This window comes from Saccopteryx bilineata, chromosome 8 (genome assembly GCF_036850765.1).
Source record: "Saccopteryx bilineata isolate mSacBil1 chromosome 8, mSacBil1_pri_phased_curated, whole genome shotgun sequence".
Lineage (NCBI taxonomy): Eukaryota > Metazoa > Chordata > Mammalia > Chiroptera > Emballonuridae > Saccopteryx > Saccopteryx bilineata.
In genome coordinates this window covers 1,447,140-1,474,955 of record NC_089497.1, presented here as the reverse complement: position 1 = coordinate 1,474,955, position 27,816 = coordinate 1,447,140, and the positions used below count along the sequence as shown (strand labels likewise).

The 27,816-nt window shown below is 48.0% G+C and overlaps 1 protein-coding gene across 3 annotated transcripts in view; it reads right to left on the bottom strand.

The window, feature by feature from the left end:
- Positions 1-27,816, bottom strand: part of PLS1 (plastin 1) — a 114,035-nt gene that overhangs the window by 41,632 nt on the left and 44,587 nt on the right. For 2 of the 3 annotated variants that reach the window (XM_066241278.1, XM_066241277.1), the window contains exons 2-3: positions 6,809-6,914; positions 685-848 (exon numbers count right to left, since the gene is read on the bottom strand). In XM_066241278.1, the coding sequence (XP_066097375.1) occupies positions 685-848; positions 6,809-6,878 (234 nt within the window). In that variant the 5' untranslated portion in view covers positions 6,879-6,914. Of the gene's footprint in view, positions 1-684; positions 849-6,808; positions 6,915-11,817; positions 11,841-27,816 lie in introns of those variants that run through there. The other variant, XM_066241279.1, reaches the window with a different exon arrangement.

The following is a 27,816-nucleotide window of genomic DNA, read 5'->3' as shown; positions in this document are numbered from 1 at the left end:
GCGGCGGTGTGGATGCGAAGAGGCTAAAATAGCTCCTGGCTCAAGTGCTGGCTGACACCGGTCATCTCTGTTGGCCCGAGAGATCTGAGACACATAACACTCAACACACAGCTCCACAATCACGTTTTCTCTCCTTGGTTGAAGTCATATATTATTCCCACCTTGTTCAGTTCCTTAAGCTTCGGTATTGTTTCATATGAAAAGAATGCTACCCTAGCTAGCCTCGAAATATTCCTGGTGGCCCTGCTCAAACGGACGGTATAACTCATCACCAGGAAATGACTGCTTCCCGGGAGGTACAGCTTCCACACCATAGCTATTTCAGTGTGTGTGTGTGTGTGTGTGTTGCATTTCCCAAGGCCAAATACGAAGATACAAAATTATTCTGCGCACAGAGATAGTCCATAAACACGCCATGCAACTACTGTTCTCTCAGCCTGACTTCCACTCCAACAATGCTTGAGAATGATTGTTTTTCTTCCGCTTTACAGATTATTTGTGGACATTACTGTCGTTATCATCGCCATCATCATCAACATCATCATCGATTTTAAAGCAGTGCCTGTTCTGGTCTCGGCAGCCAGTGTAACAAAAGAGAGCAATGACCTTATTAACAACCCCCTCCCTGCCCCCCCCCCCCCGAAGAAGGATGGTCATTGGCCAGGGGAGGGTGAGATTACTTACGGACACAAACTCTTCAAAACTGATCTTGCCATCCTTGTTGTTGTCGGCGACGGCCAGGATCTTCTCCACAATCTCGCGCACTTTGTAGCCAGGCAGAGGGAGGCTCGCTTCCTTAAACAGGTCCTGAAGTTCGTAGTCACTGACATACCCGCTGTTGTCGATGTCTGTAGGACGAATGAGGAGCGGTCGGCCATCAACGGTACTCTTGTCGGCGAGACACATTCCGACGGCCGCCTGGTCCAGTCACAGGCAGGTAAGCCACCTCTCACTTTCTCCACAAGTGGCCATAACCTTGGCTCCTGCAAGTGAACTATACAAGGTGTTCTATACACTGTATAAAAAAACTCATATTTAAATGGAGTTTCTGCCCTGGACAGTTTGCTCAGTGGACGAAGCGTCAGCCCGGCATGCAGATGTCCCAGGTTCGATCCCTGGTCAGGGCACACAGGAGAAGTGACCACCTGCTTCTCTCCCCTTCCCTCTCCCCCTTCTCTCTCTCTTCCCTTCCCACAGCCAGTGGCTCGACTGGTTTGAGCACTGACCCCGGACGCTGTGGATGGCTCAGTTGGTTCAAACATCGGCCTCATACAGGGGTTGCCGGGTGGGTTTCGGTTGGGGCGCATTCAGGAGTCTGTCTCCCTTCCTCTCACTTAAATAAGTAAAAAATTAATGAATTAAGTGGACTCTCCCCCCGTAGGTGTAGGACTGCCATACTTATCTTTAAGTACACAGCACACACATTGCTCCACAGATGAAGAATTCAGGGTTAGCCCATGACTAAGAGTCAAAGAACTCAGTAAGGACTGGGAAGTCTCAGCTCTCGAGACACAGCACAGCCTCAAGGGTCAGAAGGGAACACCCCACCCCCCCACCCCCCGCAGACTTGAACTTCTCCACGGAGTTCACGCAGTGGCTCTGCGGGACCGACCCACGCTTCCGTGTAAGCGATGCGCGTGTAAAACGCACGGAAGGCGTGGCTGGTCTCCATTTCACCCGGCGGCAAGTTCTGTTTCAGGTGTGAATAATTCACGCCTTCCTCATCACGAATTCATGAGCCCATTATGCAGGCGGAGTCACGTTTGATGTCCCCTAGAGATGAAGTGTCCCAGCAACAATCTCACAATTTTGGACTTTTCAAAATAGGTTTCCTGGCGTTTTCACGTCAGACCCGAGAGGCCTCCCCTGGGTTGCCCTGGAGACTGTACGTCACTTGTTGACACAGGACACAAGTGACACAAACAATTTTGCCCAGAACTGGCCGCCGAGCCTCGGACTGTTGGGTGAGTCGCCTGGATCCACCGTGGACAGGCTCTCACGGCCCGTTTGGTGACAGCTGCTTTTGTTCCTACATTGCTTTCTTCCTCCCAGTAAAAGAGCTACCCTCACAACAACTGAATTAGCGACAAAGGCAGACACTTTTCTTTAAGTTTCATGCCCATGTTTCAGAATGAAGACTCTTCAGGACAATGAAAAATTTTTCCAACATAGAATCTACGGATAACCAAAATACCGCTGTATCTCCAAAGTCAGTCGGGAAGCTACATGGCTCGGTATCTCGATAATGAATACCACCTTCCTGGAATGCAGACCAAACCTCATTATTCAGTAGACCACCCTATTCTCATGATTTAGTAGATCACCACTACCAGTTCAGAGCTGTTTCCTATCATTCCGAAATAGAAAAAAGAATAGACCAGGCTGGCTTACTTCCAGACCAGCACGGTGCTGGGGAGTACCTAAAAATAAACAAGACAGAAGAAAAGTTGTTCACCTGCTAACCACCATGCTCACAAACAAGAATGCTGCAAGTCAGGGCTCTGCAGACAGAAAGACGTGTGTGCACCGATCCTGGCCCCACCCTCCCTGGTCTCTGCTGTTTGGACGTGATGACATAACAGACACCATTTTACAGGCACTGATTCTTGTGCCAAGATTTGTGAGGGACCTGACTTATCTCATGAAATCCTTACCTCCTTCAGTGAGTTGATAATACTACTCTAATTTTGAAAAGGAGAAAATCAAAGCTTAGCTTAAATAACCAGAATGATCACATCTTCAGAAGAAACAAGACATTCCTCCAGCTCAATGAGAACAACAACCACAACAACCACAACTGACATGATTTAAAAACGGGCAGAGACGTGAGGAAGTCAAGTACAACACAGGGAATACAGTCGATACTGTTACAGAGTGAGGAAGTCAAGTACAACACAGGGAATACAGTCGATACTGTTACAATAACTATGAATGGTGCCGGTGGGTATCGGAAGGTAACGGGGACCATGTGGTCAAGTATCTGACTGTCTAACCACTGCACTGCACACCTGAAACTAATATAAAGTAATACTGAATGTCAGCAGTAATTGAAAAATATTTTTTAGTTCAAATTTTTTTTAAAACGAACAATGGACTTAAGTTGACATTTCCCCAAAGGAGACGCACAAATGGCCAATAAGCACCTGGAAAGCCGTTCAACACCGAACGTCTAATCATCATGGAAGTCCAAATCAAACCCTCAGTGAGATACCACTTCACACTCATGAGGATGGGCACCACTGTGTCAAAAACAAGACAGGACAGAAGATAACAAGTGTTGGCAAGGATGTGAAGTAATTAAAGCCCATGTGCATTGCTGAGTGGGATTCTAAAATAACGCAGCCACCACAGAAAACAGGATGGTGGTTCCTCAAAACAATTCACCATAAAATTACCATATGATTCACCAATACCATTTCTGAGTACATACCCAAAATAACTGAAGACTTGAACAGCTATTTGCACACGCATGTTCATAGCAACATTATCATCAACAGCCAAAAAGACAGAAACTACTCGAGTGGCCATCGACAGATGAATGGATAGACAAACTGTGGCACATACAATGGAATATTATTATTCAGCCTTTAAAAAGTAAGGGAATTCTGACACATACGATGACACAGATGAGCCCTGAAGACATTAGGCTAAGCCAGTTACACACACAAAAAGAACACACAAATATTTTATGATTGGACATGTATGAGGTCCCTAGAGTAGTGACATTCCTAGACACAGACAGCAGAACGGCAGGAGTCCTCGTGGGGGAGGGGAGACGGACATTGTCATTAACCAAGTCTGGTGACAGCATGGGACGGTAAAACCGTTCTCAACACCGATGGTGGCAATGGTGGCATGACAATGTGAATGTACTGGACACAAGCGACCTGTACACTACATGGCAAATTTTTTGTCTATCTAACCACAGTTTTAAAAAAAATAGGACAGGCCCTGGCCGTTTGGCTCAGTGGTAGAGCACTTGCCTGGCATGTGGAAGTCCTGGGTTTGATTCCCAGTCAGGGCACACAGGAGAAATGCCCACCTGCTTCTCTACCCCTTCCCCTCCTCTTTCTCTCTCTTTCTTCTCCCTCTCTCTCTTCCCCTCCTGCAGCCAAGGCTCCAATGGAGCAAGTTGGCCCCAGGCACTGAGGATGGCGCCATGGCCTCCACCTCAGGCGCTAAGAAGAGCTGGGTTGCTGAACAATGGAGCAACGCCCCAGATGAGCAGAGCATCCCTACTAGCCAGCTCATCAAGTAGATCCCTGTCTGGTGCATGTGGGAGTCTGTCTGTCTGCCTCCCCTCCTCTCACTGAATTAAAAAAAAATAGGACAGAACTATTCTAATCGCCCACTTCTCCCCAGGGACTCCAAGACACCCCCACCTGGTTCGACTGGCGAGGCCTGAGAGAAGTTTGCTGGTGCAAACAAGCAGTGGGCTGGCCGAGCTCACGAGCAGCTCTTCACCTGGTAGATAAACAAGACACTCTCCGCGGCTGTTGGTCCTCCTCCCTCACAGAGCCAGGTACCTTGCTGTCAGAGTCGCCCCATCAATGAATTATTGATTCAAAATATCATTAAATAAATATTACAGGATTACATGTCCCTGAGTCACAAAGATTGCAGTTGGTGCGCTACACAAAGGAAAGGGATGACTAATTCATTTGTTTTCGCTACGATCTGGGCGGCGCTTTTTTATTCAGGCTACCAAACGGCACCTAGGAAAGAAAAGGATCGCCCACGTGAAGAGATGCATTTTTACGACACACTTCCTCTATTTCAATGCTCAACATGAGCAAAATATTCCAACAATTGTCTAAGTTTCTGTCTCGAAAAGACTCTGGGCCTGGCCCTGGCCAGTTGGCTCAGCGGTAGAGCGTCGGCCTGGCGTGTGGGGGACCCGGGTTTGATTCCCGGCCAGGGCACATAGGAGAAGCGCCCATCTGCTTCTCCACCCCTCCCCCTCTCCTTCCTCTCTGTCTCTCTCTTCCCCTCCCGCAGCCAAGGCTCCATTGGAGCAAAGATGGCCCGGGCGCTGGGGATGGCTCCTTGGCCGCTGCCCCAGGCGCTAGAGTGGCTCTGGTCACAGCAGAGCAACGCCCCGGAGGGGCAGAGCATCGCCCCCTGGTGGGCAGAGCGTCGCCCCTGGTGGGCATGCCGGGTGGATCCCAGTCGGGCGCATGCGGGAGTCTGTCTGACTGTCTCTCCCCATTTCCAGCTTCAGAAAAATACAAAAAAAAATAAAAATAAAAAATAAAAAATAAAAAAGACCCTGGGCCTGGCATATAATACGCTCCAAAGTTTATTTTTAATAATGATTTTTTTTTTTTTTAGAAATCATACCGCCTGACCTGTGGTGGCGCAGTGGATAAAGCGTCAACCTGGAAATGCTGAGGTCGCTGGTTCGAAACCCTGGGCTTGCCTGGTCAAGGCACATATGGGAGTTGATGCTTCCAGCTCCTCCCCACCTTCTCTCTCTGTCTCTCTCTCCTCTCTGTCTCCCTCTCTGTCTCTCTCTCTCCCTTTCTCTCTCCTCTCTAAAATGAATAAATAAAGTTAAAAAAAATTTAAAAAAAAAAAGAAATTATACCAAGGTCATGCAATGCCCTAATGACAAATCAGTGGTCCCCCAAATAAAGACGAGAGGCAGAAGGCAGCATTCGCTGTGAGCCGAACTCGGCCACCGTGCAGATTGTATTCTGTGCTGTGGGGACGGCTGGCCATGTGGGGTCCTGTCCTGAAGTTGGCAGAAGTCACTTGACTTCCTAGCGATGATTTGTAAGTCAGAAACTTCCTGAAGGCTGTACTTTTTTTCTTTTCTTTTTTTTCCCAAGAGCTTTACTTTTTCTCTTTAAATCTTACTCTGTTTTGGTTTCCAAAACCCATTCTGCAGGGCAACACAGCTGCCTTCGTTTCCCTTTGTAAGAAATCGAGGTGCAAAACAGCGCTTACTCTATTATCCTACCCGGTCTACCTCCTGACTCCTGAGGAAGGGGCGGAGGCTGGTGACGTCACCAGCCCAGCCAGGGTCAGCTGGCCGGCGGCTTTCGGCCGGTTCACCTTTCACAGGCAGGCCTGAGCAGACTAGAGCTCGTCACTGGGTTTCTACAAGCGAGCGAGCAACCCTGCAGAAGAAGAATTGCAATTCAAGAGCACGAGGGGATGTCTTTGGGTGGGTGGGTGGGTGGGTAGGGCGAGTAACAAAGCTGTTAAAACGATCACATCATAAAGACAAAACACTGGATGGCTTTAAAAAAAAAAAAAAGCGGTGGAAGAAAAATAAGACACAGGACCTTTACTGACCACACTGAAGATCTCTTAAATGATGCATGAGGGAAAAGGAACGTATAAGCCAAGGTGGCCCTTTAAGAAGAACAGTTCAGGTTTTCAAACATTCTGTATGAAGTCAAAAAGCTGTTATGGTCAGTGACCAAGGCGCCGAGGCCAAAGTTCGGTTTGCAGACGGGAGTGTCTCTGTGTTTCTCTCCCCTCCCCTCTGTAATGAGGATATCATGTTCGGCATATTCAATTCTACGGTCATTCATTAACCTGAATTATCCCTCGACAAAGAAATGATCAAAGAATTCAAGCTACAATTGCCCTAGAAATTCAAGCCTGGTTTCAGTGTCTCTTTCAAAAAGAAGGAATCCAGTGAAATCTAGATTTAAAAAAAAAAAAAAAAAAAAAGGAATAAAAGGAATAAATCTCAGGGTAAATGGGTCATGGCAAACGCAATCACAGGGACTATTCCACCCTGGACCCTGAGCCCCAGTGGGAGGGTCACGGGACACTGAGTCAGGCTCAGACATACCTATTTTATTAAAGGCTTCCTGCAGCTCTTCCAGCTCCTCCCGAGAAATGGTCATGGTGCTGTTTTCCATCTTTGGACAGGAAAAACTGCCTTCAGGTCTTTATATCTGAAAAATAAAAAATAAAAATAAAAAGCTATGTTAGGAAAAAAGAGCCCTTTAGAAACATTTCTCTGAGCAATACAGAGTACACAGACAGACAGTAAGTACAGTATCACCTGAGAGGTCTGGCTGACCAGGAACAAACAAATACATCCTCCGGTTTTCCACAGGGAAGAAACACCGGTTTTCCACACCCTGGGGCTGTGACTTAACCGCCGGCAGGCATGATTTCCCGTTGACGCTTCACACCACTATTTCAGTCACAGAGACATTTTGAGTGTGAGAAGAGTGTAGCAGTTGTGAACGCCAAGGAAGAGATGGGGGAAAAATATTCATTCGCAAACAATGTCCCCAAATAGAAGCAAGTAAGAAGGGTCTGACCACCACCGGGGTCTGGCGCTGATGGCCTCCACGGTCAGCTCTAGGACCGTCAGCCATTGCTGCCGACACGCCCTTCCCCTGGGTAAGGTCCCTCCCAGATGTGTGGGTCCCTTCCTACTCTGAGCAAGCAATACAAACTAAAAGATTTAAAAAAAAAATCATGTAAAACTGGGTTGTTAGAAAAACAAACAGACTAGTAGTCGATGCAGAAAGTAATTGGTAACATGCCCAATACAGAAAATTAGCATTGGTGGTCTACTTGTGATCACAGCTGCATTGATGGTCTACTCGTGATCACAGCTGCATTGATGGTCTACTTGTGATCACAGCTGCCTCCCGACACATAACATAAAATTCCCCGTGATTCCACCACCATCCAGAAATATCAACTCGTATCATTTTATTTTCTATATCTAATCTGCTGTACTTTTCAAGTACATGTATACCTTTTTAAGGGGTGAAAAATGTGAGTATACTGCTACATTATAATTTTTTTGTGCTGATACATTGTATGTTTCCATGTGTTTTTTATTTGTTTTTTTGGTGTTTTTTTTTTTTTTTGTGAGAGAAAGCGAGACAGACAGGGATAAACAGGCAGGAAGGGAGAGAGATGAGAAGCATCAATTCTTCCTTGAGACACACCTTAGTTGTTCATTGATTGCTTTCTCATATGTGCCTTGATGGGGGGGGGCCCTCCAGTTGAGTCAGTGACTCCTTGCTCAAGTCCATGACCTTGGGGTTTTGAACCTGGGTTCTCAGCGTCCCAGGCTGATACTCTATCCACTGCGCCCCTGCCTGGTCAGGCATCCATGCTTTTCTTAGTACATTTAATGGTCGCCTATTAAAACATCAGCACTTATCTGGTAAATCTCTTGTTTTGGGGTATTTCCATTGTTTCCAGCACTTTCATTATAAACAATGCTGCGATGAAGATGCTTCCAGATAAATATGTGTACATATCTACGTTTATTTCTGTAAGAGAAATATCTCAAGATGGAATTACAGTAACTCTTTTAAAGCTTCTGATACGTATGTAGCAGGGCAACTCTTTTTAAAAACGACTTAGTGGTTTGGCTGTTCCATGGGAAGCGAAAGGTGAATATTAATCATATTGCCTTCCTCCTGTGCACCCCCGATTACGTCGTAGAGTTAATACACACTTCAGATAATAAGTAAAAACGAGTATTTCTATAAAGTAACAAAACGAAAGCAAAGTGGGAAATTTTTTACACATATATATATAGATATATACACTTATATTTGTATAGTATGTTCAACACGGGCCCTGTTAACTTCTCAGGGAAATAAGATTATTTTTGAAATTAATTTCTGTGTTAAAATTTTTCACTCATCCTTTAAAAATAATAGGAAATGGCGTGAAGCCCTCCAAAGGGTGAGGCTCCCGAGTCATTTGTCGCCCGTCTGCCGACGTGTTTGGTGCCTTTTCTGGTGTTCTTTCAAGAGGGTAGATTTCTAGCTCTTACAATTATTCTGGGCCTGGTTCTAATGAGAAAATGTCATGAAATCTTTTAGTTTTAAATATATCTATTCCACTGCCTACTATCTGATTCTACACTGTTTTGTTTTTCTTTTTTTTTAGTCTGAAAGACATCAGTGGAGCAGGAATCAGAGACGAGTGGAATCTGTCTTCTTCCCCAGAAGCCGTTTCTTACATCTCAGCGACGGACACCCCCATTTTACTGAACTCTCACCTCTAAAACGGCTTCCCGTATTTAAAACTACTATTTACAGGCCATCTTATTTTCTCCTGAAGAGGTTAAGGAGTCCTTCTAGGATTCTCCAACACAGTCCTCTGGCTCTGCAGACTGCTAATTCTGTCGAAATTGGCTCTGCGCCTCTGTGGTTTTTGGTCATCCTGCATATGTTTCTCATATTCAAGATGGTTCCTCTCCCTTGCCTCCAGTTTTAAAAATAGTAGTTCAATTTTAGCACCTGCAGACCACAGAACGTCTGCAAATTAAAGGTCCCTGGGTTGACCCTGCCTTGGAAATGATAAATATACCGGGGGTCCTCGTCTTCGTTCTATTCAAATTTACATCATGGGCTAATGACATTAAAAAAAAAATTTTTTTTTAATTCTCCCATCATCTGGCAAAGCTAGCACAGAAACTTCCTGAAAAACCAACTTACCCAACCCATGCAATAGAACGTTTCTTATTTTTAAAGCTTGGTTTTTATAAAGTATAAAGAAGTTGCTTCAACTCCTTGGGTGCTTGAATGAAACAAATAGAAAAATATAGAACAATCTTCAAGATATCCTCTTCAAAGAACACAGCAAGGTTCAGAAGAGTAAGTACGAGGGGAGAAAGGGGGTTAGTTATATCAGGTGTGGGTGTATGAAACATTTTTGGAAGGCTACAAGAAAAAGGTAGAACTAATTGATTGCCTCTTCGGGGGAATTGGGGGGGGTTGAGGCAGAGTGGGGAAGGGGCTTATTTCTCATTATGTATATGTTTTATTTATTTTTAAGAAATATTAACTTCCTAAAAATAACTGAAAACAATACAGTGAATTGCAATAAAACACTGAAAATAATAAATACCAGTGGTTTGCAGGTCCATGTCATTGAACGCTGATAATAAAAAGCTTAATATGTGTAAGTGCCTATATACATTATCAATTTTTTTTTTATTATTATTATTTTCTGAAGCTGGAAACGAGGAGAGACAGTCAGACAGACTCCTGCATGCGCCCGACCGGGATCCACCCGGCACACCCACCAGGGGGCCACGCTCTGCCCACCAGGGGGCGACGCTCTGCCGAGACCAGAGCCACTCCAGCGCCTGGGGCAGAGGCCAAGGAGCCATCCCCAGCGCCCGGGTCATCTTTGCTCCAATGGAGCCTTGGCTGCGGGAGGGGAAGAGAGAGACAGAGAGGAAGGGGGGAGGGTGGAGAAGCAGATGGGCGCTTCTCTTATGTGCCCTGGCCGGGAATCGAACCCGGGTCCCCCGCATGCCAGGCCGATGCTCTACCGCTGAGCCAACCGGCCAGGGCCTGTTATCAATTTTAAATAAGAGCACACATATATTTCATTATAAATGGAAATACTGTGATTGAAACAGTGAAATAATGTATAGCTCTACACAAAGGCATGAAGAGTCAGCAGTCCAGTGGCTAATGGAAAATATGTTGCCTCTTTTACAAGTATAGACTCATTCAGAAACATAGTATCAGTATTCGTCTGAGTTTTCCCAAAGTTGTGCTAATATTACGATTCTTCAAAAACTAAGTACAGTATAGGGCAGGGGTCCCCAAACTACGGCCTGCGGGCCGCATGCGGCCCCCGAGGCCATTTATCCGGCTCCCTCCGCACTTTCGGAAGGGGCACCTCTTTCATTGGTGGTCAGTGAGAGGAGCACAGTTCCCATTGAAATACTGGTCAGTTTATTGATTTAAATTTACTTGCTTTTTATTTTAAATATTGTATTTGTTCCCGTTTTGTTTTTTTACTTTAAAATAAGATATGTGCAGTATGCATAGGGATTTGTTCATAGTTTTTTTTATATAATCCGGCCCTCCAACGGTCTGAGGGACAGTGAACTGGCCCCCTGTGTAAAAAGTTTGGGGACCCCTGGTATAGGGTGTACCTTTACCTTCACGGGCATTTTTACATACCACAAGAAACGTACTGCAACATATATGGTTGGCTAAGAGAATAGAGTACTGTAGTTTGATTTGGTGTATAAAAGACTAGTTCCAGTTACATGATCCCCAAAATGAATCTTTGATTATGATGTTCTTAAAAAAAAAAAAAAAAAGTTCCTGCTACAATAAAATAGCACTGACCTTTTTTAAATGTATGGCAGAGAACGGAGGCCATCAACAAATTTTCAAAATAGTAACATTTTAAAAGAAAAGCCCAAAGACCCTATAACTGGGAATACAATATTTTTTTCTCACTAGACCCCTCCACACACAGGTAGTTGATTCATGGGTCCCTGCGCTGTCCTAAGTACTTTGTGGCCTTGCTCATTTAATCCTCAGCACTGTGAGCTGGGGGCTGTCTTCATGGTGGTAACTGAGAAAGGGATGTTTCACAGGGGGCAGTGACGTTCTCCAGGTGTCAAAGCAAATCATCTCTCACATAAAACGTCTAATAGCTAAGCTGTGCTCAGAGACCCAACTCTGTCTCACGCCTGCCTCTCGATCAGTACGCTCTGCAGTAACTCAAATATCATCTAATAGCCAGCTATATAAACACATAAATACTTGTATACTAATCGTACCACAACTCACAAATATATGAGGCACATATAATTACTGACTTGTGAAATAAGAGCAGGCATGTTCAAAGGCATTGGTCTCTGGAAAGCGCTTTGTCAAAGAGTTTTGGGTAAAAAAAAAAAAAAAAAAAAATCCCAGTGAGACCCACTCCCTACTTCTCAGTCACCTTACTTGTCATTCCTGAAAACACTCGAGAAAAACACTAGAATTCACTTTGCAATGTGAGAAGTGCAGAACACAACGTCTCACCAGCACCACACACTTGGTGCTGAAGCACACATACCTGGGTGCCCGAGACTGCCAGCTGCCAAGGACAGCCCAGGAGGGCACAGGTTCTGAGAGTCGGTCCCGGAAGACGCAGCCCAGAGACAGCCGGGATCGCGGGCCAGGGAGACCCAGCAGCCGAGCAGGTGACGCTGAGCTCTGCAGAGAGACACAGCGTCCCGGGGGTTTGGACACAGGCTCTGTGTTCCTCCAGCAATCCCAACACTGCTTCCCTCTTCCGCCTTTTCTCGCTCTCTCTCTCTCTCTTTTTAGCCTGTATCATTTTAACTGAAACCTTGTTTCACCAAGTAAAGCCTCTATTTTTTTTTCCTCTCTCTTAATCCTCAAGTGTTCCTTGACAGAAGCAAACATATATTTGGAACCTGAGGAAGTATATTCTAAAGTCGAACTTCTCATTTTAGATGAAACTGGATCTCATCTTTCATCCTCCCTCAAATTTCTAACTTCCTTGAGACTTTAAAAGCTTTGCCAAAATTAGCATTACTCGGTCCTTTTTATGGATCAGCGGGCTCTCACGTCCCTGGAGCAGGTTCAGAGAAAAGGGCATCAGAACGGCCCTGGGACAAGACTTCCACAACGTTAGAAAGAGCACGGCTAGGAGGGACCAGAGCTGCTCCCGCGGGTTACCTTTTGCCTTCCCGGCTGTTCGGTTTTGCCTCCCACCACGGCGGCCAGAGACGGGGTTGCCTGAGATTCTGAGTTCAAAATGCTTTTCTTCCCTTATTTCACCTTATTTAATGTAAAAAAAAAAAAAAAAGCAAATATTACCGAGCTTTCAGTGGGCCTGGCCCTATGCTAATCTCCTCACACACATGAGCTCACTATGTATTTATCTGTTCTTCTACTGATAAAATAAACATCCTCCCTGAAAAAAAATGTAAATTAGAGGCCAGTGGACACTAGGTAACCTACCCAATGAAGGCAGACAAAAGAACAGATTGGAAAGCTAGTATTTCCAGGGCCCAAGCTCTTCAATTCTACGTGTGGTTCAAGCATCATGGTTAGTTGTGTGTGTGTGTGTGTGTGTGTGTGTGTGTGTGTGTGTGTGTGTGTGTGTTTTTCCCTGGCTGTACTTTAAAGCAGTAGTCCCCAACCCCTGGGCCGCAGACCGGTACCGGTCCGCAGAGAAAGAATAAATAACTTACATTATTTCCGATTTATTTATATTTGTCTGAACGATGTTTTATTTTTTAAAAATGACCAGATAATCTCTGTTACATACATCTAAGACTCACTCTTGACGCTTGTCTGGGTCACGTGATACATTTATCCGTCCCACCCTAAAGGCCGGTCTGTGAAAATATTGATATTTTCTGACATTAAACCGGTCCGTGGCCCAAAAAAGGTTGGGGTCCACTGCTTTAAAGGAAGTTTTTAATTTGTCAGTTATAGTTTACATGCAATATTGTTCTGTATTAGTTTCAGGACTACAGCACAGTGATTAGACAATTATGTCCTTTACGAAGTATTCCTCCAATGTTTCTAGTCTGCACCTGGCGCCATACATGGTTATTACAACTTTATTGACTACATTTCCCAGGCTGTACTTTACATCCCCGTGACCATTTTGTAACAAACAATTCGTACTTCTTAATCCCTTCACCTTTTACAGCCAGCCCCCCCCCAAACCCCTTTCCCTCTGGCAAATATCAGCCTGTTCTCTGTCTCTGTTTCTGTTTTGTTTACTCATTTACTCTGTTCATTAGATTCCACATACCAGTAAAATCATATGGGATTTGTCTTTCTCTGAGTTATTTCACTTATAATAACCTTGCAAATATAAGACTTCATTCCTTTTTATGGCTGAGTACCACATCTTCTTTACCCAATTATCTATTTATTGATGGACACTGAGGCTGCTTTCATATCTTCCTTTTATTTTTTTTAGGTGAGAGGAGGAGAGATAGTGAGGCAGACTCCCGCATGCACCCCAACCAGAATCTACCTGGCAACCCATCTGAGGCCGATGCTCCAGTACTGAGCTATTTTTAGCACCTGAGGCTGATGCTCTCCAACAGAGCTATCCTCAGCGTCCAGGGCCACACTCTAACGGTTACCAATCGAGCCACTGCCTGCAGGAGGAGAAGGGGGTGGAGAAGCAGATTCCCCTGTGTGCCCTGACTGGGAATTGAACCCAGGTTGTCCATACACTGGGACGATGCTCTATCCACTGAGCCACTGGCTTTGGCCTCCATATCTTGACTACTATAAATAACGCTGCAATGAACACAGGGGTACATGTGTCTTTTTGAATTCGCGTTTTGGTGTTCTTTAGATAAATACCAAGAGTGGAATTGCTAGATCATAAGGTAGTTTTTGGGTTTTTTGGTTTGTTTTTGTTTTTTTTTTATTATTTTTCTGAAGCTGGAAACAGGGACAGTCAGACAGACTCCCGCATGCACCCGACCAGGATCCACCCAGCACGCCCACCAGGGGTGACCAGAGCCACTCTAGCGCCTGGGGCAGAGGCCAAGGAGCCATCCCCAGCGCCCGGGCCATCTTTGCTCCAATGGAGCCTTGGCTGCAGGAGGGGAAGAGAGAGACAGAGAGGAAGGAGGAGGGGAGGTGGAGAAGCAAATGGGCGCTTCTCCTATGTGCCCTGGCCGAGAATCGAACCCGGGTCCCCCGCACGCCAGGCCGACGCTCTACCGCTGAGCCAACCAGCCAGGGCATAAGGTAGTTTTATTTTTAATTTTTTGAGGACCCCCCCAACTATTTTCCACTGTGACTGCCCTAATCTACAATCCCGCCAACAGTGCACGCGGCTTCCCTTTCTCCACAACCTTGACAACACTTGTTGTTCGTTGATTTATTGGTGAGAGCCATATTGACAGGTGCAAGATGATATCTCAATGAGGTTTTGATTTGTATTCCTCAAATGATAGTAATGTTGAACATCGTCTTTTTCTACGTTTATTGGCCAACTGTATCTTTTTTTTGAGAGAGAGAGAGAGAGAGAGAGAGAGGAATATCTATTCAGGTCCTCTGGCCATTTTTTTCATTGGACTGTTGGGTTTGGGACCAGCTGGTTTTGATTAATTTACATGAGATCCTTAAAATTTTTGGGTAGTCACCCCTTATCAGATCTATATTTAGCAAATATTTTCTTCTGTTCAGTAGGTAGATTTTCTGTTTTGTCAAAGGCTTCCTTTGCTGTGCAAAACCTTTCATTTGATGTCTCATTTGTTTATCTTTTGTTTCCTTTGTCCAAGAGATATATCAGAGAGAGAAAAAAATATTACTAAGAGCAAAGTCAAAGAATTTACTGCCCATGTTTTCTTCTAGGGAGTTTTATGGTGTTAGGTCTTACATTTAAGTCTTCAATCCATTTGGAGTTTATTCTTGTACATGGTATAAGAAGGTGGTCTAGTTTCATTGTGTGTGTGTGTGTGTGTGTGTGTGTGTGTGTATGTCCGGTTTTTTGTTTGTAGTATTTTCTTATAATCCTCTTTATTTCTGTGGCGTCACTTGTCACTTCTCCTCTTTCATCTCTGATTTCATTTATGCATGTGCTCTTTTATTTTCTTGATGAGTCTGGTTAAAGATTGATCACTTCTGTTGATCTATTCAAAGTATCCGCTATTGGTTTCATAGATCTTTTGCATTTCTGTCTTAGACTCAAGTTCATTCATTTCCACTCTGCATTACTTCCTTCCTTCCGCTCATTTGCTTTGTTTGCTGTTCTCCCTCTAGCTGTTTTAGGTGTCAGGTTACCCTGTGTATGAGAGATTCATCGCTCCTCTCTCTCCTGTACCCCACCCTCCAGACGGTGGCTTGTTTGCCGGCACCTTTTAGAGGCTCCTGAAACAACTCTCACGTGTTTTTTTTTAAATACTTGTTTTCTTTTTGCTCTTCTTGAGGCAATGTTTTCTACCTCGTCTTTCTAAATCTCCTATTCATTCCAATGTGCTGTGAATTCCTTCTAGTGTGGTTTTACAGTCTTCATTTCTCACTGGCTCTCTTTTTATGGTTTCTGCCGTTTTTGTTTTTGTTTTTTTACTCTCTGTTGAAGTTCTCACTAAGTTCTTGGAGCATCCTTATAACCAGTGTTTTGAACCCTGCATCCTGTAGACTCCTGTCTCCACTTTGTTCAGTCCTTTTTCCGGAGATTTCTCTTATTTTTTTCATTTGGGATATGTTCATCTGTCTCCTCATTTTATCTGCCCTCTGTGTTTGCTTGTGTTTATTGGGCAGAGCTGCTCTGTGTCCCAGTCTTGGCAGAGTGTCCTATAGTAGGTGACCTGTGCGGCCCCGTGGCACAGTCTTTCTGATTACCTGAGCCAGGTGCTCCCAGGAGAGTCCCTGGTGTGCGGTGTGCACCCTCCTGTTTCAGCCGGGCCTTGATCGCTGTTGGCACATCAGCAGGTGGGGTGGGTCCTCAGGCTGACTGACTAGCTGTGAGGACCGGCCACAACCAGCACGGCACACAAACGGCTGTGTGGGGCTGACCCCTCGGAAAAGGATTCCCCACAGTGGGACCTGTGCCTGCTGAGACCGCCCTCTGGGGTGCTGCTTGTAGAACTAATGGGGGAGGGGTGCTCCCTTGTGCTGTGAAGCCGGCAAGCAGGTTTATTGGTTCTGAGGCCTGTCTAGAGAAGGACGCCTGTGCAGGCCAAGGTTTGCAGCTGCCTGTCACTGGCCCCAGGGCCACTTGGTACAAGCTACAAGTAAACTGGCCTGGAGAGATGTGGGAGAGGCCAGCTGCCGCAAGCACCAAGCCTGGGGCCACTCAGCAGGAGGCACCGAGCACCCTGAGGTCTGACACCTGCTGGCTCAGGTGGTATGTGAGTTGGTTGCAGCCGGGTCTCAGGAAGTCACCAGGGCAGGGCAGGTGGACTTCACCAGGTTAATGCAGGTTCAGACTTGGCACCAATGCCAAGCCTAGGACCAGTGAGCAAAGGCATAGGGCACATGGAGGCCAGCAGACCTTTGAGAGGTATTAAGACAGACTGCAGCACCCGTCAGGGCCGGCCACCTACTGCTGCAAGAGCCTGTGTTGGTGCGAGAGCTGCGTGGCATGGGACCTCAGGAAGTCACCGGCGGGTTGAGTGGTGTTGACCGGCTAATGCCGATTCAGACTTGGCCATGTGGGGGGGGGGGGGGGCGTTCAACACAGGACAACAACGACAGTCTCTCCAGCGCCTGCCCTAAAGCCACACAGCTCAGCTTGTGTGTTCCCTGGCGCCCCAACAGCCCCCGTCCCTTTGCTGGAGCCCAAGGTCCGTGCCTGCGAGCAAGTAATTCTGTGTGCAGGCCCTTACGGGGATCCCTGGGTTCCCTGCAGGTCTTGGTCTCATGTGGACGCATGAAGTGCCCGCTGTTGTGGGGTCCCCCCTGCTGGGCACCGGTTCTCCAGGCTGGGGGACCTTGTGGGGAGCAGGGGCCCCTTGCTCCTCGAAGAGGACCGCTGCAGCCTTACCAATTCTCAACCACCCCACGTGGGTCTGGGACCCCGCTGTTCCGGCTCCGCCCCTCCTTCCGGCCTCCACGTGGCCCCGCCCCTCCTTCCGGCCTCCAGTGGCCCCGCCCCTCCTTCCGGCCTCCACGTGGCCCCGCCCCTCCTTCCAGCCTCCACGTGGCTTCCTCTGTAGCCGTAGTTACGGGACGTCTGTCCAGCTGGTCCTCAGATGGTCCTCCCGGCTGCCTGTTCTGTAATTTAGCTGTAACTCTGATGTGGTCACGGGAGGAGGAGGGAGGGTGCTAGCAGAGCGCTGACCTACTCCGTCATCTTGACCAGAACTCTGCATCGTAGTTAGGTTGAAAGAAAGGATGAGAGTCTGACCTGCAGCAGGAGCAGAGGGGGAACCCCAGAAAGCCCTGAGCCGCCCCACCGCTGGGGTCCTAGCTGCCACCACATCCGGGGAGGAGCCGGCCCCAGTTACCACAACCGCAACCTGAGCGGGGCGAACAGAGACCCCGCACGACGCTGCCGCCCACCCTCGGTGCAGCGACACCAAGCCCAGCACCGTGGGCAGCGGTGGCCCCGGCGGCCTCACATGGGTGCCACTTGCGGTGATGGGGAGGGAGAGGGGGCAAGATGGTCATCTCAACAAAGATTCTGGGAGCAGTAAAATGACTCTGTGTAAGGAACAGATATGGTTTCATCAGCAGGAACAACATCAAGGTCGATGTCCACCAGGCCACCCTAAAGAAAGAGAGCCCAGGACGCACCTGCGCAGGGCGGGAGACGGAGAGACTGTGCATTCTGAGGGTTCGGAGGCAGCAGATGTCACAGGCCCCGGTGGGGTTCCAGGGCAAAGCAGGGAAGAGGCAGCAGACCGTGAGCGGCAGGGGTCCCCACGCAGTTACCAGCAGGGTTAGCAGAACAGTAAATGGGGGGCGGGAGTGAGGGATCAGAGAGTGCTCCAGGCCAGGCCACCAGCGCCAGCCCTACCGCAGGCAGGTGACAGGTCCCACCTGCTACCCTATGGGCTTCAAGCACGGTGTTCCAACCCTCCTGTGCAGGGAGAAGCCGGGGAGGGTGCCCACACCCAGGCTGCAGGGGAATAAGGCAGACCAGCTGAATCCACTGGACTATAAACCCTTGGTACCTTTTGTGGTTACCTAAAATCCTTTTATTGTTTTTAAAGCCAGCCAAATTGGGTTTCTGTTGCTTGCAACAAAGAGTCCAAAAAAACTGAAATTACAAAGAGCACTTAAGGCATAATTTACAAAAAAGAAAACGGAAGGGGAAGTCAGTTCTTCAAAGGATAGAGAATATTTGGACATTCTGAATCCAGAAAGAAAATGAACCACAATCCTATTTTCTGAATAAACTGAAGAAGTCTAGATTAGAAGCATTATTTCTGTCACAATGTATATACTTTTACCAACACGGCTCACCTGTGGAACCATCTGTCCGTCTGTGGATGGTTTCCCCCAGGGCAAGCCGAGCTGAGGATGACATCCCTGCCTGATAGCTGGTGGCTTCTTTGCACCCCCCCCTTCACTTTATCCACAAAGATTCTTCCCATTTCTCTCTCAATTCCCCTCGAGCTAATGATGACAAACTGAGTAGTCAGCTCTCCAAAAAATGGCAGGTCTTTCTGGTGTGAGGCAAGGCAGGGTCATCTAGCTGTGATAATAAACACTCAAGGGCAACAAATCATTAAAACCAGGAACTAATGCATCGTGCATATAGGGTGGGGGGTGAGGGATGGGTGGGGGTAGTAATTTATCCAAATCAGTGAGAATCAAAAAGTACCTGTAAGTCAGGCATGTTTACAGGCTTATCCCCAAGCACCACCTTCCTGCAAGTTGGTCCGATTTCCAAAGAGGTACTGAAATCAGACTTCAGAAGGAGCCATACTAGAGTCACCATGTGGTACCGTGAGGAGCTTCCAAAGTACACAGGGAACAAGAAAGAGCCTCTCAAAGCATGACTGAAGCTAGAAAAATAAAATTCCCTGTCTATTCTTACGATAGCATTTTTATACACAATCAGATCGCTAATGTAGTTATGGCTTCTCCATGAAATAAGCCTGAAATAAAATTTAAGGGGGCAGGCCCTGGCTGGTTGGCTCAGTGGCTAGAGTGTCGGCCCAGAATATGGATGTCCCGGGTTCGATTCCCAGTCAGGACACACAGGAGAAGCAACCATTTGCTTTTTCCTCCTCCCTCTCCCCTTTCTCGTCCTCTTTCCCTCCCACAGCCAGTGATTTGATTGGTTTGAGTGTGGCCCCAAGCATCAAGGATGGTTCCATTGGTCTTGGTCTGAGCATCAGCCTCAGGTGCTAAAAATAGTTCAGTACTTGAGCATTGGCCCCAGATGGGGTTGCTGGGTAGGTCTTTGCTGGGGGCTGGGGCACATGCGGGAGTCTCTGTGTCTATCTCAATTCTCTCACCTTAAAAAAAATGTATGAGGGCACATCAAAAATGACACCCTCGGCTGAGGCTGTGCACCAACCACAAAGAATGACATTTCACGGACAAGCTAAACTGGCATTCAAGAGCAAGGCCCCTCAGTACCGGTACAAGATGGCGGAGTAGGAAGATCCTGAGCTCCCCTCCTCTCACTGACACCAACCCTACGAGGACATAGAGAACACCTATCTCTCAGAACAACCTGAAGACGAGAACAGATTCCTGTGGCTACGGATATAAAGAAAAAGCCACCGTGAAGCAGGTAGGAGGGGTCGAGCCTCAGTCTAGTCAGGACCTACCCCAACCCACAGTCCTCGTGTGGTGACTCACAAATAGCAGGACGGCACAACCCTGGAGGTCGTCCCGGAAGACTGAGAGGTCTGGCCCTAGCTGGAGGCGGGGCGGGTGGGGGGACCTGCACCAGGAAGAGGGGTCGTCCCGGAAGACTGAGGGGTCTGGCCCTAGCTGGAGGCGGGGCGGGTGGGGGGACCTGCACCAGGAAGAGGGGTCGTCCCGGAAGACTGAGGGGTCTGGCCCTAGCTGGAGGCGGGGTGGGTGGGGGGACCTGCACCAGGAAGAGGGGTCGTCCCGGAAGACTGAGGGCTCTGGCCCTAGCTGGAGGCGGGGCGGGTGGGGGGGCCTGCACCAGGAAGAGGGGTCGTCCCAGAAGACTGAGGGGTCTGGCCCTAGCTGGAGGTGGGGCGGGTGGGGGGACCTGCACCAGGAAGAGGAGCCCCCATAACTTCTGGCTTTGAAAACCAGCTGGGGTCACATCTGGGAGCGTCAAAGGGCCGTAGGAAACCAGGCTGTGTTCTTTCTGAGTCCTGGCCCAGGGGCAGCAGTGTGAAAAGCACTTGGATCACAGGTGAACGGGACACAATGACAAAGTGTAGGGTGTGTGCTGGAGGGACAGGAATCTGCTGGGACGTTCTCCTGAGTCAGAGGGGTGGCAGGTGTCATTCCCACCTCCCCCCCCCCTTTCTTTAACCGAGCTGGTCTGGCACTGGCAGGTGACACATTAACCTTGCTAGCCCTGTCCTGGCATTTCCCTGAAGACCCTCTCATGCTAGCACCCCTCCAAAGGGGCTCCTGTTTGGCCACACCCAGTGGGCGGCCTCTGTCAGCACCAGCCCATACCAGTGTGTCTGCAACAGTGTGGCTGGACCTCACAGCCGGCCACACCAAAGGCTTGCCCTGCACACCAGTGAGCCCATGACAGCTGTGCCCACACCACACAACCTGCGGGCCAGGGACCATCCCAACCTGCCAGTGTGTCCATAGAAGTTGTGGCCCAGCTGCAACAGGAGGCCCCGCCAATCCACTTAGGGGACAGACACCTCTGGAGCACCTGGCTATGGTGACAGGGGGAACTCCACCACTGGGTCTCAGAGGACACCTTCTAAACAAGACTGTGTTTTTAAGACCAGGAGATTCAGCTGACCTACCTAATACCTAGAAACAAACAGGTGAAGTGAGGAGAGAAAAGAATATGTTACAAACAAACAAATGAAAGACAAAGCCCAAAAGAAACATATGAAACTGAGATAAGTTGTCTACTAGATACAAGAGTTCAAAGTCTGAACCATAAAGAGGCTCATCCAACTCTGCAGACAGCGAATAAACTCAGTGAGAACTTCAACAGAGAGGTAAAAATGACAAAGAAGGACCTATCAGAACCGAGGACTGTAACAACTGAAATAAAAAGTACACTGCAGGGAGTCTACAGCAGATCAGAGGACGCAGAAGAATGGACCAGCAACCCGGAAGACAGGATAGTAGAAAATACCCAATTGGAAGATCAGAAAGATCTCCCTGACCAGTGCTGGCACAGTGGACGGAGTGCTGACCTGGAACGCTGAGGTCACTGGGTTGAAACCCTAGGCTTGCTGGTCAAGGCACACACAGGAAGCAACTACGAGTGAATGCTTCCTGCTCCTCCTGTCCTTTCTCTCTCTCTATCCTCTCTCTAAGATCAATAAATAAAACCTTAAAAAAAAAAATAGAAAGAAAAAGAAAATACAACCTGACCAGTGGTGGCACAAGGGATAGCGCACTGACCTGGAATGCTGAGATTCGAAGCCCTGAGGTCACTGGCTTGAGTGTAGGCTCGCCAGCTTGAAGGCGGGGTCACCAGCTTGAGTGTGGGATCATCGAAATGATCCCATAGTCACTGGCTTGAAGCCCAAGGCCGCTGCCTTGAGCCCAACATTGCTGGCTTGAGCAAGGGTCACTCTCTCTGCTGTAGCACCCCCCACCCCCGTCAAGGCACATATGAGAAAGCAATCAACAAACAACTAAATTGACACAACCACAAGTTGATGCTTCTCATCTCTCTCTCCCTGTCTTCTTGTCTGTCCCCACCTCTCTCACTCACACATGGGAGTATTACTCAGCCACACAAAAAAAGAATCTTGCCATTTGCAACAGTACAAACAGACCAAGAGAGTATTAGGCCAAGTGAAATAAGTCAGAGTAAGACAAAGACTATATATATCATGTCACTTCTGTGTGGAATCTAAAACAAACAACACAGACATAGATACAGAAAGACGGCAGGTTGCGGAGGGTTGGGTGGTGGGGGTACGGGCAAAAAGGGTGAGGGGGATTAGGAGGTACAAACTTACAGTTATCACATAAAAAGTCACAGGGTTAGAATGTACAGCATAGGGAAGACAGCCACTGATGTCTCAACAACGCTGTGCGGTGTCAGAGGGAATAGTGGACTTTTTGTGCCGGTCCCTTGGGAAGGTGTGGCGTTTATGTCATGCTCCAGAAATTAATATAATATTGTATATCAGCTACACTTTGGTTAAAAAGAGCTTTACGCTCCAGAACGAAAAATACATAAGTAGAAAGGACAGAGCCTTCTTTGTCACGTCTATTTGCTGCTTTTCTTCTCGTTCTGGACGCCCAGTTTACAACATCTTCATGAGATGTCACTGTATCTCTGTTCACAATGACACCAGCTGTCCACTTATACTCTGCTTACATTGCACAGGAGGAGAAACACCCCAGAAGCTGAGGAACCTCCCACAGCTGGCTTTCCTCGTTTTCTGTCCTTGTTCCTCTGAACCGTGCTTCATAGAAAGACTTTGCTTCCACAGAATGTGGCCTCAACAATGTCAGCGGAACCTATGCCCCGAGACTCTCCTCCACTGTGAATAATTCTCGGGTCCCCTGTCCCCTGAGAAAGGTCTCGTCTTCTTCCTCCTGCGGTCTCTCCCTGATCCTCCCGGAACCTTCCTTCCTGTCGTTCTCCTCTCCCTAGACCTCCGTCCTCCCACAGCCAAATCCTCGCCTGCCCTCACAGCACAGCTCAGATTTCACCAACTTCTCCACCGCCCTCATCGCCTCTCAGCACGTTGCCCGATAACACCTAGAGCGCCAGGTTGTTGTGTCAAGCGTTGAAGGCAATCACACAGTGACGGACACAGGGACCTGGCCCTCGGGGAATTTGCAATCTAGTAAGGGAGTCAATAAGCCACAGATAACGGCGAGGACGACAAGCACAGGAGAGTCCCCTGCTTATCGCGTAAGAGCTGGGGCCGCAGCTCGAAAGACGCAGGGGACGTGTGTGGGGGAACGGAGTTGGCTGGCTTTGCGTGAAGCTGGAGGGGTCGTTTTCTCCCAGACAGAAGAGCTGGCAGACACCATCGTTCCAGGTACGGGCAGGTGACACAGGCAGGTGACACATCTGAGTCCCCATTCACCTGGCTCACACTGCTGGCCCCACCCTAGTGTTATTCCCTGAGACGCCACCCCCACCCACTCTCTGGTCCACTCAAGCTGCTTCCGGCGGCTTTTCCATACAAAGAGCCCGTCCTGGCTCATGCTGTGGACTTCCCTAAAACCGCACAAACCCCAAACCAGCAGCAGCGACCCTGCGTGCCTCGAAGCTCTCGCTACGCAGCTCCAAGCTTGGCAACAGTGACAGATGACCTCAGTTTGCAGCCCAGCCGTTCTCAGGCACCTCCAAGCCCAGCACAAGTGGCAATCATCCGAAGGACACTCTGTGGCTCATACCAAGTGGCCCAGGGCAGGGCACAGGCAGCGGCCGACTTGGGCCTGCACCTCCTCCCAGAACCAACACACCCAGGGGCCAGCTCCAGACCGCACCAGAGCACCACCCAACCAGCTTCGCAAACAACACACTAGTGAAGGGCGGACGCAGCAGGCGCCCCAGCACGGCTCTACTGCATCGTGCTCCGAGGGTCAGCCCCTCCCTGCACAACAGCCCCCCTGCTGGGGTCAGAGTCTGTCCCCCAAACCCATCAGCCCGAGGGTCAGTCAGTCCCTCCACTGGGGTGCAAACAGCAATCAGGCTCAACTACAACAGGGGTACACACACAGCCCACACAAGGGACCTTCCTGGAGCACCCCGCTCAGGCGACCAGGGAGGCTGCACCCCTGAGCCCCACAGGACACCGGCTACACAAGGCCACTCCACCACGCCCAGGGGGGGACGTACCATTGTCAGGTGCAGAGTTCACAACACGGGTTACAGTGTGGAGACTGCCAGGGGTGGGGTGGGGGGAGTGGAGGCGGAGGAGGGCCCGGGGGGATAAATGGTGATAGATAAAGACCTGACTGGGGGGGGGGGGTAGACACAATATGGTGTACACAGATGTGTTGTGGAATTGTACACCTGAAACTTGCACAATTGTGTTAATCCAGGGTCCGCGAACTACGGCCCACGGCTGCATGCGGCCCCCTGAGGCCATTTATCCGGCCCCCTGCCACACTTCCAGAAGGGGCACTTCTTTCATTGGTGGTCTGTGAGAGGAGCACATTGACCATCTCATTAGCCAAAAGCAGGCCCATAGTTCCCATTGAAATACTGGTCAGTTTGTTGATTTAAATTTACTTGTTCTTTATTTTAAATATTGTACTTGTTCCCGTTTTGTTTTTTTACTTTAAAATAAGATATGTGCAGTGTGCATAGGGATCTGCTCATAGTTTTTTTAATAGTCCGGCCCTCCCACGGTCTGAGGGACAGTGAACTGGCCCCCTGTGTAAAAGGTTTGGGGACCCCTGTGTTAATCAGTGTCACCTCAACCAAATTCAAAAATTAAGTAAGACAAAAGAAAAACACTGGTTATAAGGATGTTCAATGCTCACAATGAGAACCTCAACAAAGAGACAGGAAACACAAAAATGGAGATAGAAACCATAAAAAAGAACCAGTCAGAAATGAAGCATACAATGAATGAAACAAAGACTATTATTACAGGGAAGCAACAGTAGATTAGCTGAAACAGAGGGTCAAATCTGAGATTTGAATGACAAGGTAGCAAAAAAAAAAACACCAAACACCCGATCAGAACAGGGCAAAAAAAAAGAATCCAGAAAAGTGAGAATAGTTTAGGGCGTCCTCTGGGACAGCAGCAATCATATCAATATTTGCATTGTAGGGTTACCAGAGGAAGAAGAGAAAGCAAGGAACTAAAATCCTACGTGAAGAAATAATGACGGAAAAGTTGCCTGACCTGGTGAAGGAAACAGACATACAACCCAGGAAGTGCAGAGTCTCAAACAAGATGAACCCAAACAGACCCAAATAGGACGCATCATAATAAAATGCCAAAAATTAAATACAGAGAGAGAAGATCTTAAAAGCAGCAAGAGAAAAGCTACTTACCTACAAGGGAGCCCCTCCCCCCCCACTGTCAGCTAAAACACTGTCAGCTGATTTCTCAGGAGATTCTCTGCAGGTCAGAAGGGAGTGGCACAAACCATTTAAAGTGATGGAAAGTGAGGACTTGCAACCGAGATCACTATGGCCAGCAAGGCTGTCGTTCAGAGTCAGGACAAAGAGCTTTCTAGACCAAAAAAAAAAAAAAAAAAAAGGCTAAAGGAGTTCATCACCACCAAACCAGTGTTGTAAGAAATGTTAAAAAGTTTTCTTGAAGAAGTAGAAAAAAATATGAATCATAAAATGGAAATCACTATGTACCTAACCATAATCACTTTAAGTGTAAATAGATTAAATGTTCCAGTCGAAAGACACAGAGTAGCTGAATGGACAAGAAAACAAGAAACCCTTACAGATGCTGTCCACAGGGGACTCACTTCAGATCTAAAGACATACACAGACTGAAAGTAATGGGATGGAAAGAGAGATATTTCATAAAAATAAGAGGGAAAAGGCCAGGATAACAATACTTGTAGAAAAAGTAAACTTTAAAACAAAGGCTATAAGAAGAGACAAGGAGGCCCTGGCCGGTTTGCTCAGTGGTAGAGCGTCGGCCTGGCGTGCAGAAGTCCCGGGTTCGATTCCCGGCCAGGGCACACAGGAGAAGCGCCCATCTGCTTCTCCACCCCTCCCCCTCTCCTTCCTCTCTGTCTCTCTCTTCCCCTCCTGCAGCCAAGGCTCCATTGGAGCAAAGATGGCCCGGGCGCTGGGGAGGGCTCCTTGGCCTCTGCCCCAGGCGCTAAAGTGGCTCTGGTCGCAACAGAGCGACGCCCCAGAGGAGCAGAGTATCGCCCCCTGGTGGGCAGAGCGTCGCCCCCTGGTGGGCGTGCTGGGTGGATCCCTGTCGGGCGCTTGCGGGAGTCTGTCTGACTGTCTCTCCCTGTTTCCAGCTTCAGAAAAATACAAAAAAAATTAAATAAAGAAGAGACAAGGAAAGACCCAGAAATCCCACTTCTGGGAATTTATCCAGAGAAACCCAAAACACTAATTTGAAAAAACATACGCCTCCAATGTGTTCACTGCAGCGTTATTTACAGTAGCCGCGATATGGAAGCAGCCTCGGTGTCCGTCAGTAGAGGAGTGGATACAGAAGCAGCCGGGCCTATGTAGGATGGAATATTACCCAGCCGTGAAAAAGGACGAGACCGTGCCCTCTGCAATAACATGGGTGACCTCAAGGGCACTGTGCTGAGTGAAGTCAGAAAAAGGCCAATGCCTCCTGATTTCACGTCTGTGGAACCTAAAAAAATAATAATAATAAAATAAACAAAACAGAAGCAAACTCATCGATTCAGAGGACGTTCTGCTGGTTGCCCGATGGGAGAGGGTTTGGGGTGGGGTTGGCTGAACAAGGGGAAGGAACTAAGAAGTACAAATTAGTAGCTCCTAGTCATGGAGCTGTGACGTACAGTGAATAATACTGTAATAACTCCATGTGGCGACAGACGGGTTCCACATTTATCAGGGTGATCACTGCGTAAGTCAGGGGTCCCCAAACTGCGGCCCCCTGAGGCCATTTATCCGGCCCCCACCGCACTTCCGGAAGGGGCACCTCTTTCATTGGTGGTCAGTGAGAGGAGCACAGGATGTGGATTTCTGTGCTCCTGGAGTATTGTACGTGGCAGCGCTCACATACAGTACTACTTCCGGTGATGCGGGACGCACGCGTCACGGCTCCAGAAGCACGTCATATCATTTGTTACGGCTAGCAGTGACAAATATGGAACCAGACATTGACCATCTCATTAGCCAAAAGCAGGCCCAGAGTTCCCATTGAAATACTGGTCAGTTCGTTGATTTAAATTTACTTGTTCTTTATTTTAAATATTGTATTTGTTCCCGTTTTGTTTTTTTACTTTAAAATACGATATGTGCAGTGTGCATAGGGATTTGTTCATAGTTTTTTTTATAGTCCGGCCCTCCATCGGTCTGAGGGACAGTGAACTAGCCCCCTGTGTAAAAAGTTTGGGGACCCCTGGCGTAAGTTCTATAAATGTCTAATCACTATGTTTGTATGCCCAATTAAATTAATATGATACTGTATGTCAACTGTAATTTAAAAATAATTTTTTTAAAGAAAACTTTATTTTAGAAATATCAAACAAACAAACAGAAAAGTATCCAGATCATATTACAGCACCTTCCATCTCTGCCACATGAGCAACAACCCCCACCATCTCCAGAGACTCCTGCAGGCCAGCACCTGCATTTGGAACAGACCAGTGCTGGCCAGCCTATAGCAGGGGTCCCCAAACTTTTTACACAGGGGGCCAGTTCACTGTCCCTCAGACCGTTAGAGGACTGCCACATACAGTGCTCCTCTCACTGACCACCAATGAAAGAGGTGTCCCCTCCGGAAGTGTGGCTGGGGGCCAGATAAATGGCCTCAGGGGGCCGCATGTGGCCCGCGGGCCGTAGTTTGGGGACGCCTGCCAGTCTCCC